Genomic DNA, 23,945 nt, shown 5'->3' with positions numbered 1-23,945 from the left:
CAGAGACAGAGCAGCATACTGCTACTGCTGTAGATGTCACTGTTTACCTCAGTGTTTAGTCTTACCAGATCTGTCAAACTCTCCAAACACATCTGACACAAAAGCGAAACACATGTGTTATGAACATTAATTTGATTATAGTCAAATATGTGCAGTCTGAAAGAAACAAAAGGGCTTGGTGTAAAGACGAGGCAGGGCCATCTATATATAAACTGTTGCACTCAAAATGTTGTTAAATGAATGATCAACTGTATGGTTGCATTAATTACAGTTGCATACGGTTAGGGTTAGGGTATAGCATAGGCTACAGCATATGGTCAAAATCCAAAATCGAGGGTTTTATTTGAAGTTAGGCTGTTTAGATTATGTGGTTTGTACGTTAATAAGATCCCCCACAGCACACCCACAAACGGAGCGTTTTTCCGCAATGATGCCAGGTTGCCAACCAGCAAAGTCCATATGCCACCAGGCGAGAACAGTCCCGTGCCAGTGACTTTCCAGAAGAAAAATGATCTTACAAACTATTTACAGACGCGCCTTAAACAAGCGACACCATCCTGCAAAGATTAGCAGTATCAACATCAAATAAATCCTGCTTGGAAGTTTGGATGGTGATTGTGAAATCTACAAAGTGAGACCCGGGGCAGTAGACGATCGAGAGAACCGGGGTGGGCGGGAGTGCGCTGAAGTCACACGATAAAAAGGCTTTGCTGTTGAAAAAACTCTGGATTCTTCCTCCAGCCTTCCTTTCCTCCGCCGAGCGTTATGAAGCGTCTACCTGGATACTTACCATCTTTACACAAATTTAGGTGACTTTCTTTCCCTCCCGACTTGGATTCTACTTTATGATGATTTTGGATATGTACCATCGGGATGAAGAGAACCCTTTCCCTGCACGCCGAAGTAAGATAAAATAGGGTTTCGCGCACATTGGAGTTACTCCTCTCGTTCCATATGAAGAAGTCAAACGTAAGTAAACGGCTTTTGCATTGACGCGATTCATTTAGTGTGTATGCGATTTGCGTTTGTTTTTCGTTGTTGCAACGATGTGCTCTCTGCAGACAATGCTAACATAACTGTACAATATTCGCGTATTTTTATATTAAAAATTTAGTTTCGGCATACTTTCAGAATTTTTCGCGTTGAGCTTTTAAGAATTTTAAGATGCCAAATACGCGCGCAATTGAGCACTCACTTTTTAGTAGATAACGATTTTAGACATTGAAAAGGGGCGTTGATCGACCACATAATTGCTTATTTACGACAATCGATGAAGTGCCACCAAAAACCGCTTTGATCTTTTTTCTATTTTCCACCAACCTTGATTACGTCCGACTCATGTTGGTCTTGCTGAAGCAATTTCACAGAGGACACAGCTAGCCGTGAGACATAATGATTCGATTTGATCAAACATTCACTAACATATTCTGCGTAATCAAATGTCTTTTATTGATGCATAACATATCAACATTGTATGTTTCCTGCACAAGGACATATGTGGATCATATGACCAATAAAACAATCATGATCAATGGAAGAAAAGCCCAGATAAAAGTACAATTTCACTGATAACACTGCGCAACCTTTGGACGTGTATACGTGCTATTAAGGTATAGATGCGGGTTGCTGGCAGATGCATTGCAATTTAGATGGCACTGGCTCTATTTTCTTAGATACGGTGTATTTACTGTCTTAGACATGCTGTACAACTGAATATAAGCCAGTGGAAAATGGTTTTCATTTCACTGACTGCTGGGAAACATTTACTCGCCCAAATGAAATGCAAAGGACGCACAGCCTTTATAACATCATCAGTGAACATTTCCCCTCCCTGCCTTTAACTAAAGTATTGTAAGTATACCATTGCGTTTGTGTTTCACATACGGTACACTTGACAGGGTTAAATGAAGATTATAATCATTACTAGGTCCAGCTGAAGAACATTTGTTAGCAAGAACGCTTTAAATGCATGTATGAGATCATAAGTTATTCACCTTGCACTCTCTTTGCTATGCTGGGAATTTGTCTTACCTCTTGCTGCGAGTACGACGGTTTTAGGGTGATATGTGGCCATGAGCTTTTTGATCAACACCAAGATTTTGGGTTCAAATTATATGAATGTGAAAGAGAATGTGTGTATTTTAGGTGCTGTGATTGGTCAGCATTTTCAATCGTCTTTTTGCCTTCACTAGATCATTTAAAATGAACTTGCGATGTGAATTTATAAAGGTACAAATATTCCAAGTAGTTTCTCGTTAATATGAGGCCATGAATTCTGCATGCTTAATAATTATATTAAAAAATAATAGAAAAATGCTGTTTAAAATGGATTTTAGCATGTCACAACGCACAACAATAACTTTCAGCAAGGGCTGGGCGATATGTCTTTAAAAATTGTATCTCGATATTTTTCAGCTTATTGACGATATTCGATATATATCTCGATAATTATGTTTTTTTTTTTTTTATGTTTGTTTTTTATCAGAGTTACCATCATTTCATCCAAACAGCCATTGTAGCCAAGTAGATTAAATATTTTAAAGACATTAAATAAAAATATAATAATTCGTTTTTCATTAAATAAACTCAGAGGAGAATGAAATTCAATAATTTTCACTGATATGCACTTTATATTTATATTTCATACGCAATGATGTTTTTCAAATGTTTTTACTGTGCAAAGCTACTTCACTGACTTATTTTTGAAACTCCAGTTGAACATTGCATAATACTAAATTATTACTGTGGGACACATCAGGATGATTATTATAATTATAATTATTATTCTGATTATTAAATTTGCATTATACAAAAGTAATATATTTCTGTCCTGTTTACTTCATCTTCACCTATGGGCTTTTATTTTGACACTGACAGTACTGTCGTATTTATTTCAACATCACGAGGAGCTTTTATTTCGACACAGCAAAGACAAATGTGTATTTGACATTTTACAAAGTTCTGCATTTCCTGAAACGCTGTAATCTCCTCCTTTTCTGTTATTCTGTGCCACTTTTGTAGATTTTTTTATAATAGCTTGTTACTGTTACTAATGTTTGGAAGTGCGTGAATGCTTGAACCTGCATTACTTTTGATTTCACAATGCAGTGAACTGATCTGAGAGCGCCGCCATGCGCGTGCACGTGGTTTGTTCTGAATCACACACAGACCATGTTTATCTGTCTTTAAATCACAGCTTTTTTTGGATTAATAAACACATATGACCAACTCGCCATGTTGATGTTATTTTGATTAATTGTGTAGCCCTGAAGGATCGTTAAATTAGTCTACTGATGCGCTCTGAATGGAATTTAATGGACAAATGAAAGCACGTTAAAATCATCGCGATATTCACGATATTGGTCAATTTTACATCATCAGCAAAATTATCTCGATCAAATCGTTAATATTCGATATATCGCCCAGCCCTACTTAAACATCAACCTTTAAAAAGAATTTGATGACAACTAATGCTTTTGGAGGTTTACTCCACAAGATCAGATTTAAGAGTTCATTCATAACCAGAGTCCATTAAGTGGTTTTGAATCTCATTTTTTAGATTGTTTTGAGGCTTAAATTGTATCTTTTTGGTCTAACCTGCAGCATCTTGAGGTCTAAGAAATTCCACAGAGTACAATTTAGTATTTCCAGGGTTTGAATTGGACTGAAAATATAGGCAGGAGCATCACACATTTTTAAAATCAATGTTCTGGCAAATGCATTTTTCAAACCATTGACTAGGACACACCTTCCACTATATTAGAAATCTCATTGCTTTCTTGATGCATTATCACTTGTAACCTTACACAAAGTACAGTTAATCATTGGCAAACAAGTAGAGGGAAGCTATGTTTACTCTCAGCTTTGATTTCTGATTAAGAATGAGTCATTTGATTTGGTGGTTAACATGTTGAAAGGAATTTGATACATGAGCTTTATATTGACAGGACTCATTTCATAGTATTGTGTGGCTGCTGTTAGCAAACCAAACCTAGTATGTGAAAAAATCTTTATTGCAATCATCTGTAACATTTACTGGCCTCTTTGTCAAAACTGAGGCTGAATTATGTGAGACGCCAAGCCTAAATGCAAAAATATGTTACTGACAGATTGCATGACTATGAGGAAGTACACTAAGCATAAAAACACTTATCTATCAGTTGGTAGGGCTTCACGTGGGAATGAGAGAATTTAAGAAACATGGACAGGGTTTTTCCGGCATTGAAAATATTTCTGCGGTCGCCCAAGCAAATTTTATGTTTATCGCACGTTTGGCACTTTAAAACTGCTAAATATGCTTCTCATCTGACATGAATTCTTCACACGACTGTCTCTAGAGTTCCGAAGTGCACGCAAATCCAGCAGGCTTTCTGATATTTGTGCTCCAGAGACAGGAGAGCTCAGAGCGGGATCACTCATGCTACTCAATTATATTTGACCCAGGAAAACCCCAAATGGAGAACAAAATCTCCATAGAACGGGACTGATATATATATATATATATATATCATTATCGTGATATAAAATTACTCATATCGTGATATTACATTTTGGTCATTTCGCCCACCCCTAATTTGTTGGTAGGTTCTTGCATTACAAATGCATGTCCACATGAAGGATGAGCTGAACAAAGTGTCCCCCATGGAAAATTCCTTTATAGTAAAGTGTTGCACAAATTTGGGTAAACTGCCTCTATCACCTTACAGATGTAATTTATGTGCATGGTGTGTATCATCCAAACAAATGTGATTGGCACATTTAACCACTATTAGTATGTAATATGTACATAGTATTAGCACCTCAACTGTGAAGTCACCACAAATAGTTAACTATTGCAGATGTAGGTGGGTATTGAATAGACAGACTGATCTCACAGTGAATTTCGAAGTAGTATCTTGAGGAAAACGCTGTCTGCACCCAGTGGCCAAAGCAGGAAGTGTTTTTGAACTTAAGGGCACATGAGCTCGTTTCCGGATGAAACAACTGCAGAGGGGCTCCAAAAGCAAATTGTAGAGTGAGGTTTTTTTTTTTTTTTTTTTTTTTTTTTAAGCTGTAAAGGATGTATTATTGTAAAGAGGAATGCATATTTTATAAACTCTACCCCCAAACCCCAACCTTACCATAAGTGGAGTAAAAATGTATTCTTAGAGGGAAAACTGCACCTCGCGCTCATCACTGATTTTGTGAACGCAATTATTACTGGTTTCAATGTGGGAAGAGAATCCTGATCTCCCACACAGCTGATGCAACACGCTTCCATTCACACAACAGAGGAAGGTAAACATGCTAGAAACTATGCAAAAATGTCTGATGGGAGATGGCGAGTGTCAGGAACTTGGCATAAAGGGGCCGATGTCAGGGTACTGGAATATTTGGAAGCAACATTCCGACTTCCTGTGTGATTATATTGCTATAGACCTCAATACAGTATCGTTTTGGATGTAAAAAAAGCATAAAGGGGCAGACATTTAGTGACAACACTGTTCTAGACTGACCTTTTAGGAGTTCTGGGGTTGTTAAAGGGTTAGTTTACCCAAAAAATTAAATTATGTCATGATTTCCTCACCGTTATGTTGCTGCAAACCCATATGACTTTCTTTTGTTGTAAGTGTGTTAGTGGATAGTGTCTGAGACTTGAATACTACTAATATCATCTCCTTTTGTGTTCCATGGATAAAAGAAACTCATAAAGGTTTGAAACAAATTGAGGGTGAGAAAATGATGACACATTTTTCTTTTGTGGGTGAACTATCCCTTAAAGGGGTGGTATATGCTTCTATAGAAGCTATAAGTAAATGTGATTTTTTTCTGTGCTTAAGTACAACACTATCCACAATCCTCAAGCCAGATTCCAATCAGAGGAGTAAATAAAAAAAAGGTTGTAATAGAAATAGGCAAAAAAGTTTCTGCAGGTTAGCTTCCTTCTTAACATGCATTAATATGGGATCTTGCAGTATTACTGCATTAATGACAGTAGTGGTGTTATTGATTACAAGACTCAAAAACCCAAATTCATTACATTATATTATTCAAAATGCTAATGAAATGCCTAATTTATTTCATTCTTCCCTCATAGTACATGTTTTTACCTTTGTCCTTTACTCAAATGTTTTAAATGTTCAATCATATGTAATGTAATGTTGTGATTTTTGGATCTTGGAGCTGGTTGGTTTGGTTCAAGTCTTAGAATACTTTACTGAAGAATGTTTTAAAAGAATAGTGAGAAAAAAATACTTTTAGAAACAAGGTACCCTGGTGGGTGGTTAATGTTGCAGTGTGTGCTTGGTTTGGACTGGGCCATTCTGGAGCGTTACAGGTGGGACATCTTTGAATGGTGGAAGGTATTTAATAGTGTTTGGTCTGAGCCCACCTTAGTCGAGTCAAGTCATAGTCTTTAACCAGTCGAGTCGAGTCTGAGCCCGAGGAGCCCGAGTCCATAACAGACCAAGTCTGAGTGAATCTGTTCATGAATCTGAATTAAAATTGTAACTGTAAACTCAATACTGAGCCATTAAATCAATAGTTTAAGCTTATTTTAACCTTCACAACTGAGGAAATTAATGTGTTAATATAAAAGTAACAAAACATACCTCTTTTGCATTTCATATCAGTAACTCATAATTAGTATCCTGCTGAACAAGTTTCACAGAGGTTTCAGAACAAAAGCATATGCTATAAGTGTATGAAGACAACACTCAATGAACAAATCACATCTTTCAAACACATTTCTTACTGGGTTCTGTTGATATTTCAGTACTTTGTTGGTTTTCCCCACCACTCAAACATAAGCTTTTCCAGAAAATGTACTTCAATTTTTAGGTTACAGGACATGTGTGAACACGACCCTTTTGAAAATACTGGTACATTTTGCTCTGGCAATTTCCCTTAATGAGAAGTCATATCATATAAATTTCCATATTGATGGTATGTGAGAACAGAGCCATAAGAATACCAGTTTCAGTTCGTACGAGGTCATGATGGATATGACGATTACTCCGCACCATAATACCAGTGAATTGGAAGTAAGAAAAAGGTCAACAAATTGGTCAGATAGTAAAACTGGAGTGCTTCTCTACATCTGAGCAGATGAAGACATTTCCTTACAGCTTGAACAGTTAGTGATTGAACAGTTATGTACGATAAAATCACCAGCCTCCATATGGGAACATGCAGACCTCTTTGTAGCAATATACATTCACATTACTGTGCTTTTCAGCCGCAGATGGCGTCTCCACCTTCGGATGCTGGCGACAGCATTTTGTTCTCTGTAGTTCAGCTGTCTTATTTGAAGTTGTCGCATAGGATGTCGTTGAGTCTCGAGCAACAGCATAAATGTAAACATTTGTCCAAATTTTTTAAACATCAACAACATTACTGACGTTCAGAATTTAAATACAAAATAATACCTCACCATGTTTATAAAAAAGAAGCCTACATTTCCGGCGCAACCATGTAGATGTCATTTCCGGCAAATTATGTCACAGAGTTTAATGGCAATTGGTGCTGATGTGTGAATGGTACTAGCAGAACCGATCATTGCATGTGTGAACAGCACATGTGGTACATTTACCAGTAAAGGCAACCCAACGATTTTCCTGTAGTTTACCTGGTTGCATGTGTGAAAGGTGCTATAGGCTGAAGACTAAGGTGAAAGTAGCCTATATAAAAAAAAGAGACCAGCTATGTTAGAGTCATTACAACCTAATCTAAATTTATCCCTATCTAAAAAATAGTCTATATTGAGATTTGTTTTATGTCTCTATCTGGCAGGTTTGGGGGAAATACATACAAATGATTTAACATAGTAATTAGCACACACTTAGAAGTAACATTTCACGATTTGACTGCAAACGGCACCCCGGTCAAGGTGTGTGCCGATTGTTTTTTTTGCTAAAACTGTTTATGATCTTACCCCCATTAAAAGAAACACAGTTTAAAGGCATTTACATGACCTAACACGTTATAAATGGTATATTTCTAAAGGAATATTCCAGGTTTAATACAAGTTAAGCTCAATCGACAGCATTTGTGGCATTCGCGGAAAGCGGCACATCGCGGCGGTTTTGCTCACGGGTGCTCGTGCAACCCCCTTAGAAGGATATACCTGCAGGCAGAGCTCTTAAAAGGGGCAGGAGGTCCAAACTGGCAGCAAAGATATAGAGAGCCTCTAACCTAATCCTTTCCCTAACCCTAACCGTGTGTGGAAGTGACATCCCCTTTTGGAGTTGGCGCAACCCCCTGTGGAGTAACCTCACCCCCTTCTGGAAAACCCCATCCTCATTTGGAGATTAATCCCCCATTTGGAGATCTCCAGCCTGTAGCTACTTGCTGCATCTCGCTTCAGGTGCCGCCGAAGATAAAAATATTTTATATTTTCTTGAGTGGCAGTGGTGGTCATGTCAGTCTACAATCATTATGGAATCTTCAAAAACCAACCAAAGAACATTTCACTGAGCTCTTGTTGAAATGCAGAAAACATGGAGGATAATAATATTGAGTCATAGACTAAATTTAACAGAATTGTCCTGTTAAATTTAAATGTATATAAAAAAAGCATGAAAGTGAACAAGTTACCTGTTACCCGGTGCATAACAAAAATAAAAATGTCATAGCCAACTAAATTCAACTCGTTACATGAAGTTTAGCTTCATACACAAACTATGCCATTGAATAATACATTTTATAGTCTATAGTATAATTAAATTGTAAACAAAACATTTCATTTCCCTAATATCCTAATATTTTATTGTGCATGGTTAAATGTTTGATATATGCTGGAAAATTACGCGTTTTTTGCAGATTGTCAATGCTTTGAGGATGCAGTAGATCAATAATAAAAAGGTGTTGTTTTATTGAATCAGTTTACAGCTGTTGTCTGCTTTAGTGATAACAACTTACAGACTAGGCTATTTAAAAAGTCAAACTGTTAATTCATTGAGCTATTATGGACCTACAAGATGGGGCTTCAAGTTCAACCTGACAACACTGCGTGGACCACAAGAGACTAAATAAATAAAAGCCTACATGTGTATATACATTACGCCTAAAAAGACTAAATCGCCTAATATTAACACTAATTTTACTTGTGATATGTTGAGTGACATGTGAGTGCCTTGGTTCAATGAAGTCCTTAATTAGCCATGACACCCTCCGCTCCTGAAACTGTGACACAAAAAATGCCTTGACTGCACAAACGCTTCCACTAAGAGGAAGGCTGTAGCTGAATGCGATTTTTCTGGTTGTCAGATCCCCTGAAACTGCCTTTTAGTTTGTAGTGCGTTGGCTACATAGCTTATATGTTTTCTTTTCACATTGGCAGTCATTTCAGCCATCTCATTAATCGATGTTCTACATTGTTCTCCCTAGTACCATTCAAGCGTGTTGGTTGACTGATGAGTGTGCCTGTCTGTGTATGAGTATGTGTATAAGTATGTGCTCAACATGGTGAAAGAAACTCTGGCTATGACATCAATCAATCAATCAATCAATCAATTTATTGGCCAACTAAGATGCACTTACAAGGAATTTGTCTTGGTACATTGCCTGCATGCATGCTACAGCAGAGATGCACTTATTTATTTCTCGTTTTCGTAATTGTATTTTTGTTTCAATTCTTTTTTCTTTCTTTTTTAACGCGTCACAAATGCCATGGACTCGGAAAGATTTCTCGAGTTAAGTGCGAGTAAAAATGCATCTGTGTCTGTGACAAGTTGGAGTACCCCAACTCTAGTGTTTGATAAAACCAAATTATCTTGAACTTTTTCTGGAAATTGTTCCCATGTTTTTGTGAAGACTTTAAGCATTGAATCTTATGCATATCATTTTAAAACATTTTCATGTTTTATGCTGAAGATGTATGGCATTTTTAATGTAAGAGAAATTGTATGATTTTTCAGTCTGATTTTTATGTACCAGAAGATTTGACGTGCTAAACATGTAAAAAAAAATAAAGGTTGATTTTTATACTGATAAATGCAATTAACATATTCAGTCCAATATGCACTACCTAATCAGCCATGATTTAGCAAAATTTTAATGTGAATAAAATGGTATTAAAATGGTTCCATAAATGACTTGGTGTGAAATTAAGGATTAACATTTGTCATGTTGTTTGATCCAGCCCAACATTCAGTGCTATGAAATAATATAAATGAATGCTATTACCAGTATGCCAAATAAAATGATTTTTAAAAGTGAATGATCATTAAAAATAAAAGGTAACTCCATCTGTGTAATGGATTCTTTCTTAAGTGAATTGAACCCAATGAAATCACTGTACCAGCAAATAATTCAATTGCTTTTATTGGAGCACTCTGTACAATGAACATGTCAAAAACATTTAAATCTGTTTAGTTTAAACTACTAATAGATAATATGATCCTCGCTAATTTCCAAATATTTCAAAATTACGTGTTCAAATTTTTTGTGGTTCCACAGCAGAAATTGTTTTACCTCAAGAAGCTTTTTAAAGCTGTTAGTCTGCCTGGCTCATTTTGTGCTTGGATACGCGGCGCCTGTGATATCATGATCGTATCATTGCATCTGTTTTGTCTCATAACCGATTTTCTCATCTTTCTTCACTCTACCTCAGAGTTTTTGGGTGGGTTCCATTTGCATAACTACAATCTAAAAATGGGCCTCCCTCCAGAAAAGGCTATTGCAAAAGCTATTGTTGTTTTTGCTCCCACCCAGTCATAGATTCCCTCTAAATTAGCTATTGAGTGGCCAGATTGCATTTCATTGGACTCCTGTGGCCTGTTGCCCTCTATTTAAGCACTCACCAAGTGACATCATAGTATAATCCATGTTGCCTTCTGGATATCACCACCAGTAAGAATCTGTTAGACTTGGCATGCCTTGTCTCTTCTGATTTTTTTTATTTGGTGTAGATACATCTTGAGATGTTTAGCTGCATACAGCAGAACAATTGTGCAGCCAATGTTTTGGCCTGCTTCAAGTTTTTAACTAGGGATAGGTCATGATTGGATGCTTAGTGAGGTTGACTAGTTTATCAAGATTTCTAAAAATATTTTTGGTATTTTTAGCAGTGATGCTTTAATTAGCATGCTGGCAATGTGCAGTGGTTTAGCTGTTAGATGGTTTGCACTGTAAAATTCTCTTGGAAAAGTTGTGTCTTTAAATTCATATCCTTTACAACACCGCCGTTACAGCCATATACTTTCAAATGGACATCTCACACTGCTTTTTTTTTTTAGTGTTCCCGCTGCAAGCGTTGTGTTTTTAAGACACTGTGTTAAGTTAAAAATTTGTGTTGCGAGAACACTTTGTTCTGTTCCATTTTGTTGCTCTCCATCCAGCCATTTTTGAATGCAAGAAGGCTACTTAAGCAAATCACCCCCTAAGCGCGTTTGATTGGGGTCAGGTGAACCTGAAACCAAACTAATTCGTTTACAAGTCGATTTTGAAAATATGTAGTTTTACACATCCGTATTTATAACCGAATAAGGCCAATACCACCGAGGAAATCACGTTGTCTCTCATCACTACTTACCACAGAAGCTAGTGTATAGTCATGGTTGGTGGTTGGTTGGTGTGGCAACATGAGAAAGCGTAAATATTCTTCAAGACATCTGATACCGTCTTTTGTAGTATTTATTTGGTTAGCCAGAGGTTTTTAAAGTGCACCTGAATAGAGACAAAGGCAGACTGAGTGCAATTTGCAGAGACAAATTTGATTTGAGTAGTTTTTGAGTGAATACTGGTCGCTGGCTATATAACAGAGGCTGAAACGATTATGCTAGTTTCTGGTCACTGATGTTTGTTCTTTTGCTACTTTGGACTGCATATGTAGGTCACATTGCTTTGTGGATCTGCCTTTCAGTCACAGATACTTGTTTTAATGAAAGCTAAGAAAGTAGAGTCCTGTTTATCACGCATGTCTGAAGCTTTGAGCTTTGTTAGCAATAAACAATAAATGCTAGCATTTGTGTCATAGCTAATATATGCGTAGCATAGCTAATGTTTGTCAATGCGATTCTGATTATCGTTGAAGTGTTAGACTGATGCACACTATGACGTTTATTAAAGTAATGACTGTAAAAACATGAAAAGAAGCCATTCTTACGGAAAACAGATGGTAAATAGATGATTTTTTTTTTTTTTTTTTAGGGCTCTGGCGTTACACTGGCCTCTTTTCTAGTTAATGAGATTATATAGTGAATGGTACATTGTTCAGAATGAGCTCGTAGCTCTGTCTGCTGAGCGTGCAAAGTTAATAAACCCAAACGATCAAAGTGTTTACTGTGCATGACTCTGCTGATTGTCTAATTCTGAAGCCGAGAGAGTTACTGTTTAACATCATGTTGATGCGAACTTGCTTTCGCTCTCTGCCTGTGATTAATTTAGCCCATGGTCAGCTCTAATGAGATAATGGTCTGCCTCCTTTGCGCCACTAAAGTGAAAGTGACCATTCTCATTTGACGTGTTGTTTCAAGCTAACTGTCAGGATTTCTTTTTGTTTTTAACTACAGCCATCTGTACTATATCTTTACGTTGCGGTAAGATCCTATATCTTCACACTTGACTAAGATATATGAAGTTTTGCTTGTTCACATTTTTGTTTCTGCTGCTAAAACCCAGAGTAAAGGTTGAGATCTTTAATTCACATTAGTGTGACACTAACAGTGATTATATGGCAAATCATTGGACGTTGTTAACAACGGCAGTATAGCCTACACTGGCAGGTAATGCTGCCGATGAAACATATATATATTATACTTTGACGCTGTCTTCGGAGATCATTTAGGGTGTGCATTACAAACTGACATCCTTTCACCTTTATGATACAAGTAAAAGTACTTGATAACCTTCTTTTGGAATTCTTCCATGTACATTCCATGAAAAGGGGGTGGGCAAATAGTGGTTAGCGGTTTGGGAAAGCGACATGTTGTTCAGTTGATCCTGTTAGTGGTTGGGTTTAAAAGCTTATCCTTAGTTGATTTACGGCAGTCAGTGCAGAATTTCAGCAGAACTGAGTTTGAATTGTTCACATGATCAAATAGGAGACAGACTGGCGTTTCTTGTTAGGTCCAACTGCGCTCCTTCCCTGTTTACAACACTTACCGAAGGCTTTTGTTATTGATTAAGAAAGCCCTTTAAAGTCTTTGGGGAATTCAAATGGAAAACTCACTGGGCTTCCATTTGTAGTTTCGAAGATAGATTTGAACAAATCCTCATTTGGGTCATTGATGGTCTCAGATTTATGAACACATGAGAATTCACTGCAGTCCCCAGTCATGTTGCCTGAAAGACTAGCTAACCATAAACTGCTTTTTTAGGTGGATAGTGAATTCCAGGTATTTTCATGTATAATACATAGGTTCTTTGTTTGCTGTAGATGCATTCCATACTTTTAAATAAAAAACAAAGGATTTACATATGACCAATCTATTTGTGTTATTATGCAATAAACATGCACTATTGAACCATAAAAATATGTTTTGGAAGAACTGATTGGAAACAAGGACATTTTTGTCTTTAAATGGAAACATGGGGCACTTGAAAATGACTTTGATCAGTTGTTGCCAATGGGATTCCATTGTTTCCATTTCTACACTTTACTCATGACAGTGGAAATCAAGACTTCAGTTATCCTCTACAACCTTGTAGCTTTTGCTTTAGGACTACGCTACATCAAAGAATACTACCAATCCACCGATTTCAATGAGGATGGTATGTTGCAAGGATGTAGCGGGACAGGGCAATGGTCTGCAAAAGTGACGCTCCAATCATGCGACCAAAGGTTGAGAAAATTGTAACTTCGCAACGCACACTGACGTAAGCATTCATTGGCCAATGAGAATTTCAGAGAGGCAGGTCCAGTTGTGTTTTCGGAACGATTTGACATGGATCTTTCTCGAATTGTATGCACTTTTAATCGGTCTACGCTCTGTCAGTGCTTTCTGTAGTGTGTACCTTCAAACTGACTAGTCATTTGTTTATTCCAATGGTTAAGCTAAGTTTAACATCGTGTCCTATATAGGCGCAATACGATAAAGTAGCAAGCCATGTAGGATTTTGTCCTAAATAGCCACGACCGCAACTAGCAACACAAAATTTTGTTGATAACTTGGTTCCTATTTCTGTGGTGTCACGCTGTGTAGCCCTTTCCACCATGAAATTTGATTGGTTCAAAATCTTGCTCCACATAACAGTACTTTAAACATTGAATATCTCATTATTGTCTGTGATTTTGTCACATTGTGGAACAGTTTCGCACTCAGTTTGGACAGACAAATTGCTTGTCGGTAGAAACATGCCGCATTTTCTTGCACAATCGTGTGTTTGACTCAGTAAAACTTGATGCCAAGACACAATTCATTGCTGTTGATAAGATACATTTTTTTTCTCATATCAAGAGCTGTAACCTTCCAGCACATGGTCTTGAAGAGAAAGTTGGTGGCATGCAATTTGGAGAGCATCATTTTTGTAATTATACAATTACATCTCAGAGCACCTTGCAGTTGAACAGCCTGATGTACCTGCCATTCACCTCTGCCCAGGTCTCTCAGAGCAACACTTCATTGTTGGCATAATTTTCTCGACAAGACTAATGCATTGTTTTTGTGGGATCGCCCTTGTAATCAGGGTTAAGAGCAAATCTGCCTCATGTTATGCAACAAGCTCAAATTGGAGGTCTGGGAAGAGTGGAGCAAAACCTTTTGCTCTAAGCTACCATGGGGCAACCACAGCTTTGTTGCAGTAGAAGGAATGGAAAGTTTGCTAGATATAAATGCTCATTTATTGTATTGAAATAGACCCACTTGTTCTCAAAATAGCACTTAAACCTAAAAAATGTTTTGTTTCGCCTAATACGTCTCCCAAACAATGGGATAATAAATTACCAGCCAGGAAACAAAAGTGTATTCAGTTATACACATGGGTTGATCCAAATCTGTATTTTTCAAGATTTTAGATATCTGATCTTTTACCTTTTTGTTTTTGCAGATTTGGATATGCACCTGTGTCCATTTATTGCTGTACATAACAGTTGCTGCCTATTCCAGTGAAATAGGAAATCCAATAACAGATGACATCAAAAAAATTTCATTATTGGTAAGATACTGGTCATTTTTATCCTGTAAATCAGCAAGGGTTTCCTTGCCAAGTTCGTTTTTGAGAGACCTCAACATACTGTAGGCTGATTTAGTGATTCTCTAGGGAACAGAGCTGAAATATATTTAATGTTGGAATTGTTGGAAAGACAGACTACAGATTTTTGGCTCAAAGAACAATAATAAAGTTAAGTACTGTATATATATATGTATGTATGTATGTGTATACTTTTCTGCTGACAAGTTGTTTAGATAAGGCAAAAATCATTACTTTGCTTGTATTGTGATAAATGCCTTCTTTGGTCTAACATGAATATTTACTGTAATGCTTTGTTTGTAGCAAAATATTTATGAATTATAATGCCAATAACAGTGCGTGCCATTTGTTGAAAGGTTGACAACCAGTGATTAAGATATAAATCTTTTGGAGAAAATATGTAATATTTGTTTGTGGTTGCGTAACTATACAACAATACCTACAAGGAGGTTATATATCAAATTAGATTCATTCCTCATTTATATTGTGGTTACTTTTCATTCTTGAGTCTTCATTCGTGTTCAGAAATTCAAGACTACATCCAGTGTAGCTTTTTAGTATGATTAGACATTGACCCATAAAATTGCCTTTTATTTATGTTTTTTCTTTCTCTCATTAGAAACAGAATATCCCAAAAGACTACAAGATTACAGTACGTTATACACCTAAAGAAGTGGTGAGTTATTATTGTATTTTCATAAAATAACTCGGCAATAAAAGTAAACAAGGTGATAATGTAGTTAATTTTGTTTGTTTTTCATTTTTCTTCAAGAGTGGCATGTGCTGGGTGAAGCTAAATGTATTTCACTTGGAGGTGAGCTTAAAAGGCCTGGGGCAGAAGTTTGGAAATATATCCTCCAATAAAGATAATATAGGCACTTTTGTCCAAATACTGCAAGAGATGCGGTACCACATTGGACATGGCTTGGTAAGTTACCTTAAAACCCAGTTGACTGATAATAAGCAATTATTTGTAATTAAAAATGTAAACCAAAGCTATATATATATATATATATAAATTTTTTTTTGTAAAGGTGACAAAAAAATAGGCCAGCAATTTGGGCCTGTTTTGCCATTATTTACTAGTTTCTTATCTTAATGCAAGTTTTTTTTCTTAAAGGGATAGTTCACCCAAAAATTAAAATTCTCTCAAAATCACCCTCATGCCATCCCAGATGTGTTTGACTTTCTTTCTTCTGCAGAACACAAACAAAGATTTTTAGAAGAGTTTCTCAGCTCTGTAGGTCCATACAATGCAAGTGAATGGTGGCCAGAACTTTGAAGGTCCAAAAAGCACATAAAGGCAGCATAAAATAAATCCATATGACTAATGGTTAAATCCATGTCTTAAGAAGCGATATAATAGGTGTGGGTGAGAAACAGATAAATATTTAAGTCCTATTTTTACTATAAATCTCTACCTTTGACCAGCCCCAACCAGTAGGTGATGATATGCATGAAGAATGTGAATCGCCAAAAACAAAAGAAGAAGAATGTGAAAGTGAAAGTACGGACTGATAGGAACAAATTACTTAAATGTTGATCTGTTTCTCACCCACACCTATCGTATTGCTTCTGAAGACATGTATTTAGCCACTGGATTACTTTAATGCTGCCTTTTATGTGCTTTTTGGACCTTCAAAGGTCTGGTCACCATTCACTTGCATTAAATGGACTAACAGAGATGAAATATTCTTCTAAAAATATTTGTTTGTGTTCAGCAGAAGAAAGAAAGTCACAAACATCTGGGATGGCATGAGAGTGACTAAATGAGAGAAATTTCATTTTTGGGTGAAGTATCCCTTTAAAGGTGAAATGTAATTTCTGCACCACTAGAGTCACCAGACGGAATGTCAAAAAGAATTATTTTCAAACCGGTTTCCCGAAAACTCCCCCTGTCTGCCATTGGTTGATCAAACATATAGCCCCACCCCAAACTCATGTCATTAGTTGAGCCAATGTTGCCCAACAAACAAAACAGTGTTTACACTTTTTGGCAAATATCAACCTACAGAGAACTTGTTTATAGTTGTCTCTGCATAAGCTAAGAAGGAAGTATTTTAGCAGAAAAAAATTACACATATCACCTTTAATTTCTAAATAATTGATTAAATATTTTTGAATGAAATAATCCTGCATGCTTTGTATACACTATTGGATAACAATGTGTTTTTGTTGTTGTTATTTTAAAGTAAAAAAAAAAAAACCTAACTTTATAAATAAACTTAACTAACTAAAAAACCTTTTGCAAAAACATTAGGAAAAGCTTAAAATCGCATCAATTAACAATTTTATTTATTTTTTATTTTTTTGTTCTTTTAGGAGGATTCAATGCTAGAATTCGAGTGTCACTACATAGAGGAGATGTGGCTTACGGCAAGGTATTTTGAATTTGTGGAGGACTTTTTCAACACTGCCAATTCGTCGAGAGAAGCGGAGGACTGTGAGCCTCCGCCATGTCCTACAACCACAAAAATAACAGTTACAACAACCACAACAGCATCGACAACATCAACGCAGCATAGTGCAAATGGTAAGGTATATGTCAATACCGAACTTAAAGGTCAATGCCAAACCTTTGCAGAAATGTTGAAACAAAATGCAGAGTTGTGTCTTTTTTTTTTTTTTTTAAATGAGGCTATTGTGAAACCGCAGAATGCCATTTGTGGAAGGCCACCCATTTGCAACTGAGGTTTTAAATGTTAACACCCTCTTTTAAATCATATCTCTTGTGGGAGCTTTGGTTGCAATTCTTGTGCATGAGTGTGTGTTTGTGGTTTCTATGCCTTTTCAAACGGGGCCGCTGGACAAAACAAGAGCGGCAACATGTTTTTGTCAGCCCTATTATGACAGAGCCTCAACCATGTTTCAAAACCAAGAGATGCTCCCTAGTGAACAGCATGAAAGGGAGAGGAGAATCGAAGTCCAATTGTTGCCATGTTGATTACAGAACAATCTTCAGACCTTCCCAAGCACAAGCTCTTTTTTTCTAAAAGCGGATAGATCAGATCTTTCAGGGGGCAGAAAGAAAAGCAGATTGTGTCCGACTTTTAAGTGTTGAACAATGAACGGAGACTTTTAATGCTTCTTTGTTTCTCGTTTTCTCTAGAGAGACGCAATGGTTCTCCTGATGATACAGAAAAAGGTGAGATATCATATAAATGTCTTCAATCGTAATTATTGTATACTTTAACATTGATTTGAGGAATACAAGGCTGGGGGTTTACACGGCAAAAATCAAGTTTTTAATCATTATTTTGTTTTGTTGTCCAGTAAAAACATCTAAATATCAATAAAACAAGAGAAATTTACTTAAAAAGCAAAACTGCATATGATATTAACTTGTAGAGCATGCTGTTATCAAAACAGTTGTGGGTTCTATTCCTAGGGAAAACTTTTTTTTTAAACTACTTGTTTTAAGAGAATATATTCAATTAACTATAATTTTCCCATTTACATTATTGGCATACAAAAACAATTTACTGATGGGGTTAGAAAAATTAGAAAACATTGACATTTGCAAGTTGTTTTAAGCATAAATCGAACAAAAGTTTGTGAAATTTACATTAAATATATGAAAACACAATTAGCCAATGGGATAAGAAAAACAATCTTCATTCAAGATATATTCTCTGAAAAGAATTAATTGATTAGAATGAAAAGTTGTAATATCTTACACAGTTTTGCTTCTCGGGTAATTTTATCCTGTTTTAAGAGTGTTACAAAAATACTGGTTAAACAAATGATTTTTTGAAGTGTATTGCTCAACAGATACTAGTACTCTGGCAGACTACAGTATCTGTAAGGTTAAGCCCCCAGGGCTTCAAAGGGAAGATATCTTATCCCGTTCATCCCTGTACCTTGTCTGGACAATAAAAGTGTCTCATCAGACTAATTAAATGTGGCCGATCAATGTCTGTGTCCATTTCTCTTTAGGGGTCCTCCTTCCCAAAGTGGTGGAGAGCAGCCTATTGTTGCTCCTCGCCATACCATTAATTGCAGTGGTGTTTCTGTTGGTCTGGAAGGTATGTCGATTTTTGAAGGCCCTTACTTAGCCTTCAAGAGCATGACATTGACTGAAGTAAACTTTTTTTGCTTCCGTACATTTCCTGACTCGTCTTTTGTTTTTCCTGTTGTCATGCAGATTAAATCCAGAAGAAATGCCCCCCAAACTGAACGGAGGGTAGAAGAAGGCCCCGCCCTTTTCTCAGGAGAGGAAGCCAATATACCCCCAATAGATGTGGAGATATCTGAAAAGTAATGTTGGCTTTCAGCACAATCTAATCTGCAGTCTGTTTAGTATGCTGTGTTTTTGTAGTAATCAATGGCCGTTTCCAAACCAGGATAGGCGCTCAATGTGGTAATCTCAATGTGGTAATCTCAATGTGGTAATCTCAATGTGGTAATCAATGGGCGGTTTAATCAATGGGCGGTTTAATCAATGGGCGTTTCTAAACTATCCAATTAAAGTAAGGAATCCCAATGTAGTAATTAATTGGTGTTTCCAAACCAGGATGGGCGTTTCTAAACTATCCAGTGAAAGTAAGGAATCTCAGTGTAGTAATCAGTGGGCATTTCCAAACCAGGATGGGCATTTCTAAACTATCCAATGAAAGTTGGGAATATCAATGGTTTGAAAATGCCCACTGTTTGGGAAAAGCCCATTTTTGTCAAGCAGAAACATAAGTCTTGGTCAGTCTGTAAACCAGCTGAGTTCCAGCTTGGCCAGGATGGGAGACCAGCTTAAACCAGATGGCCTCAATGCTAAATGACAGCCACAAAAAAAGTTTTATTTAATGGAGTCTCTAAGTACAATTTTGTCTTTTTAAAACTAATCTATTTTTGTACTCAAATCTGTGCTGATCAGGTCAATTTAATGCCGATTAACAGCCATTTCCTGTTTTCTTTGCAGAAACAGATTAAATATTATCAGGACAGTGTAAATCCAGCTCCTAGCTTAATCAACACAGGTAATATTGACCTTGATGAGTTCTTAAAGTACTAACTTTATCTGTTTTTATGCAAGTTCTATTACATTTTCATGAAAGTTCCAACACTAACCTTGTTTCTCATTAACAACGTAATTATAGTCGCTCCTTCAGATGGCACAATGGACAGAAACAAGCAAGCACCATCTCTGAAAGATTCTCACGTCTTTTACAGAACGCCTACCTGTGAAGGACACATACTGGCCTGAAATGCAAGAACTGCTCTTTGAGTACCAATGCCCTCTCTTACCACTGCCGAACTCTTTGGGGCTAGATATGGATGCTCCTTCTTCTGAGAACTTTTGAGAATTGCTCTTCATGCTCTTTAACGCTTCCCTCTCCTCTTGGAGACTGCAAGGAGACTGTGCAGGAGGAATTTGATGGAAAAACAGAAAGCAAACGACATGGCATTGGATTCATCTGGAGATGTAAAGTAGCCAAGAAATTGAGTTTGCATTTTCGAGCGCAGGAGCCGCAGTTCAGAAGGAGTTAAAAGGAGTTAAAGCAGAACTGACTACCTCCATCAGCACTGGCCCATCTCCTTCTGTCATTCTTTGTTCCTTTGTCTTCTCTCTTTTTCTTTGGTCTGGGTGTCCAGATAGACGCCTTTCCATTTTTTTGAGTGCTTGAATCAGTAAAGTCATTCTCAGATTGTATCATCTAATTTGTGAATAGTTTTTATTGTCACTATAAACTGGTGGTGTGGACTTAAATTTATTTATTTTCTGAATATGAAATGACACCTGCATGGCATCAAATAATGATTGAGATAATACATAATTATCTCAAGCTTAAGACATATCCCGCAATCCTTAACTGCTTGTGTACTTATACAATAAACCCTACCTTATAATTATAGCTCCTCATTTGATAGACGCCTTTATGTGAATTTGTTTTTTTATGCTATATATCAAATATTAAATCAGCAAGATTTTTTTCTCAACTGCTCAAAGTAGTCTTTCAAAACAGCCTAAGATAAATACAATTAGTTTTGCATTACTTGATGGCTTTTTTTTAATTATTATAAAGTCTGTTTCAGTGTTTTTGAAGTGATTTAGTATAAACCTCTGGTGGCTGCTAATTTTATTGATTATTCAGCTTTTATCAATGTTATGAGAAAGTTTTATAGCTCATAGATTTTAATATAAAAGAAAATTATTTTATGGCATACTATAATTTGGCTTGCAAGAGCAAACTGATAATCGTTAATACACATCAACCTAACTATGCACAAACATTGATGGTTTTATAGCTAACTACTAATTAATTTATGGGTAAAAAAAGTGTAAAAGTGTAGTTTAACATCACATAAGTAGACACCTGATATGTAAGATCTCGCTCATTTCGGATCAAATAAAAATAGTACAAACTGAAATATAAAACGTATATGAATGCTTCTACTCTTGTATTTTTGTGCCTTTCATAGCATGGCTCTCCCTGTAAAGATTTCCTTGGATAACCAGCCATATATTTATTATGGAAAGATAATATCATAATGATATTGCACTAGCTATATTCAAAAAATCCACTAGGACATTTCAGATGATTTTCCAAGAAAAGCAAGACCGCCCTTTGGCATAATATGATCCAGTTCCATTCTCCTGCTGTGTACGAATCAATTTATGCATGTTCACATTTGACATCTTACATTGCTTGCTCTTAATATGTATACATAATGATTTATTATAGCTACAGTTATAGACAAGTGGTTATGATTTTGAGACGAAACTCAGAGGAGATCATATATTATTTTATACCCTGCTTTTTACCAACTGGTTGTAATGATCTATATAATGTATTTTGGGGAATAACCTGTTGTCTGCCTCAGTAATTTTAATTTCTTTACCCAGATAATTTTCTTAGTTAGGGCAGTCTTTACGATTTGTAATGTGAAGCTGACATTTGGTGAATAATCTCTTATCCTGGTTAAGGTGGATGTTTACAGAAACCTGTATTTACATTGGCAGTCATTGAAACATCTCTCAACGTAGTGTTCTAATGTTTTTTTTTTGTGTGCAGTTAATCCAACAATCAGAGTAAAAAAAAGCTCTCAGTGAAGCATGTCATTATACAAAGTATTAGCTTTTCAATCACAGATTTCCTGTGAAATGCTTTAGACCCTCTTTATTTAGTTCAGTGCAGTGTTGGCAATGTTACAGTGTGCGATTTGGTGAGCTTAGATGTTGTGCTGTTTTACGTATATTCATGTTGGCTTGCTTTCTTGATGCTAGCAGAAAAAATCTGTGGCTAATTTGGTTGAGGAGTTCCACTCAGACTACATAGAGATATACATGGGTGAAGCTTCCTTTGGCTCTAGACAACAAAAGCTTTTGTTGGTGCCCAGATAAGGTTCTGTGTAAAGACAAATAATACCAGTGAAAAGACACTGTAAGCTGTCCCAAGAAAGTGTAAACCAGTGGTTCTCAACTGGTTTTGCTTCAGAATTTTACACTGAACATCAACTGGCGAGCCAACACTACCAAATTTGCTTCTCAAACATAACTGCATAGACCCAATAATATGCAAAATTATTACCTAATTGTGGTCAGCACAAGCTATGTTTATCCTTGTTGCAAATTAAGCCGTATTTAATTTATTTGACCTTGCATGTTTTATTTAAGTTTTTTGTTGAGGGCATGTCACACAACCTGTCTATGTTGGCTTCTACAAGTGACAGTTGAATTTGCATCAAAATACCGTAGTTTAATTTGACGTCGTCAACTGAAGACATGGAAAGCGTTTTCTCTTCCCTTTTAAAAGTTGATAAGCATGTTTATTTTCAACTATGTATGATAATATGGTTAGTTGCAGCTTATTATTTGCATTCAACATTGTTTTTTCCCCTGCAGTCCATGGTTGCGACCCAGCAGTTTGAGAACCACTGGTGTAAACTTGAAAAGTATGTAACATTCCTACATGAGTTTTATGACTTTTGTGTGTGAAAACAGGCTAAAGCTGTGAAAAAAGTGTACATGTGGCATCCTCCTTTTTTTTTCATCAGTCTAAGAACCCCTAAATGCAAACCATAAACAATATGAACCAGCCTGTGAAATTCCTACCACTGCCCTGAATCTACTGGGAGTGTTGACACAGTGTCGGAAAGCACTGATCAGAGGGACGTACAAGGGAACTGAACCAGGATATATTAAAAAATGTGGCATGTTCCAACTGCCGTAATTGGATCCTGCATCATATTTGCAAGAATGCAGAACACAGCCAGTCAGGGTGCCAAAAGTAAACAAGAAACTGTGGCCCAGTCATTGTCTGGGTGACAGTCTACTGTATTCTGTATTTTATATGAATATATGAAAATATATGTATGAGATGTGAATAAAGTAAATGTATCCACCATTGCAGAGGCTTGGGTGGGTTTACTTCACATTAAAGCTGAGGTGTGTGATTTTTTTTTTTTCTCCCTATCCCATTTAATATGCAGAAACAACTATGAGTAAACCAATTTAGTAGGTTGATTCCCCGAAGTATAAACACTGTGAATCAGTGGTGTTTTCAAAACATTGCTCTGTTTCTTTGAGTGTCCAGGCTGGCATAGCAACAGCTGAACCATTGGAGTGAGTTTGGGGCGGGGCTATCCGTTTGTCTGTCCATTGGTAGATGGGGGGAGTGTCTGGGAAACCTATTTGGAAACAATCATCATTTTTGCAATTCTGTTTGGTTAATCTAGTGCCATAGGAATTACACACTTCATCTTTAAAGCTAATAAAACCATGATGACAGTTGGCAGTTGAACTGTCTGGTTTTGTTTTAGCTTTTTTTTTTTATGTACTTTTTCTTGCTAGTTTCCTGTTTTAACCTTACATAATGGATTTAATTGTTTGTGAAGCTGTT

General features: G+C 36.5%; 1 protein-coding gene across 2 annotated transcripts; it reads left to right on the top strand.

The window, feature by feature from the left end:
- The first annotated feature begins 565 nt into the window (after positions 1–565).
- kitlga (kit ligand a) lies at positions 566–23,452 on the top strand. 2 transcript variants are annotated; one of them, XM_051690318.1, is made up of 10 exons: positions 566–969; positions 14,968–15,075; positions 15,731–15,787; positions 15,884–16,039; positions 17,434–17,644; positions 18,221–18,256; positions 19,048–19,136; positions 19,256–19,368; positions 20,024–20,081; positions 20,275–23,452. In XM_051690318.1, exons 1-9 carry the CDS (start codon positions 955–957, stop codon positions 20,052–20,054), a joined length of 816 nt encoding a protein of 271 aa, XP_051546278.1. In that variant the 5' UTR covers positions 566–954; the 3' UTR covers positions 20,055–20,081; positions 20,275–23,452. The 2 variants fall into 2 exon arrangements, with proteins under 2 accessions (XP_051546278.1, XP_051546277.1); XM_051690317.1 differs by having other exon boundaries at positions 567–969; positions 20,202–23,452.
- Positions 23,453–23,945: the final 493 nt, after the last annotated feature.

The sequence above is a fragment of the Myxocyprinus asiaticus genome, chromosome 46 (assembly GCF_019703515.2).
Source record: "Myxocyprinus asiaticus isolate MX2 ecotype Aquarium Trade chromosome 46, UBuf_Myxa_2, whole genome shotgun sequence".
NCBI lineage: Eukaryota > Metazoa > Chordata > Actinopteri > Cypriniformes > Catostomidae > Myxocyprinus > Myxocyprinus asiaticus.
This window is presented reverse-complemented; position numbering and strand designations above follow the sequence as displayed.

Coding starts and splice junctions, on each gene's coding strand:
- kitlga (XM_051690318.1), top strand. Junction 15,788..15,883: donor GTTATACACCTAAAGAAGTG/GTGAGTTATTAT, acceptor TTTTTCTTCAAG/AGTGGCATGTGCTGGGTGAA. Junction 19,369..20,023: donor GATGTGGAGATATCTGAAAA/GTAATGTTGGCT, acceptor TTTTCTTTGCAG/AAACAGATTAAATATTATCA.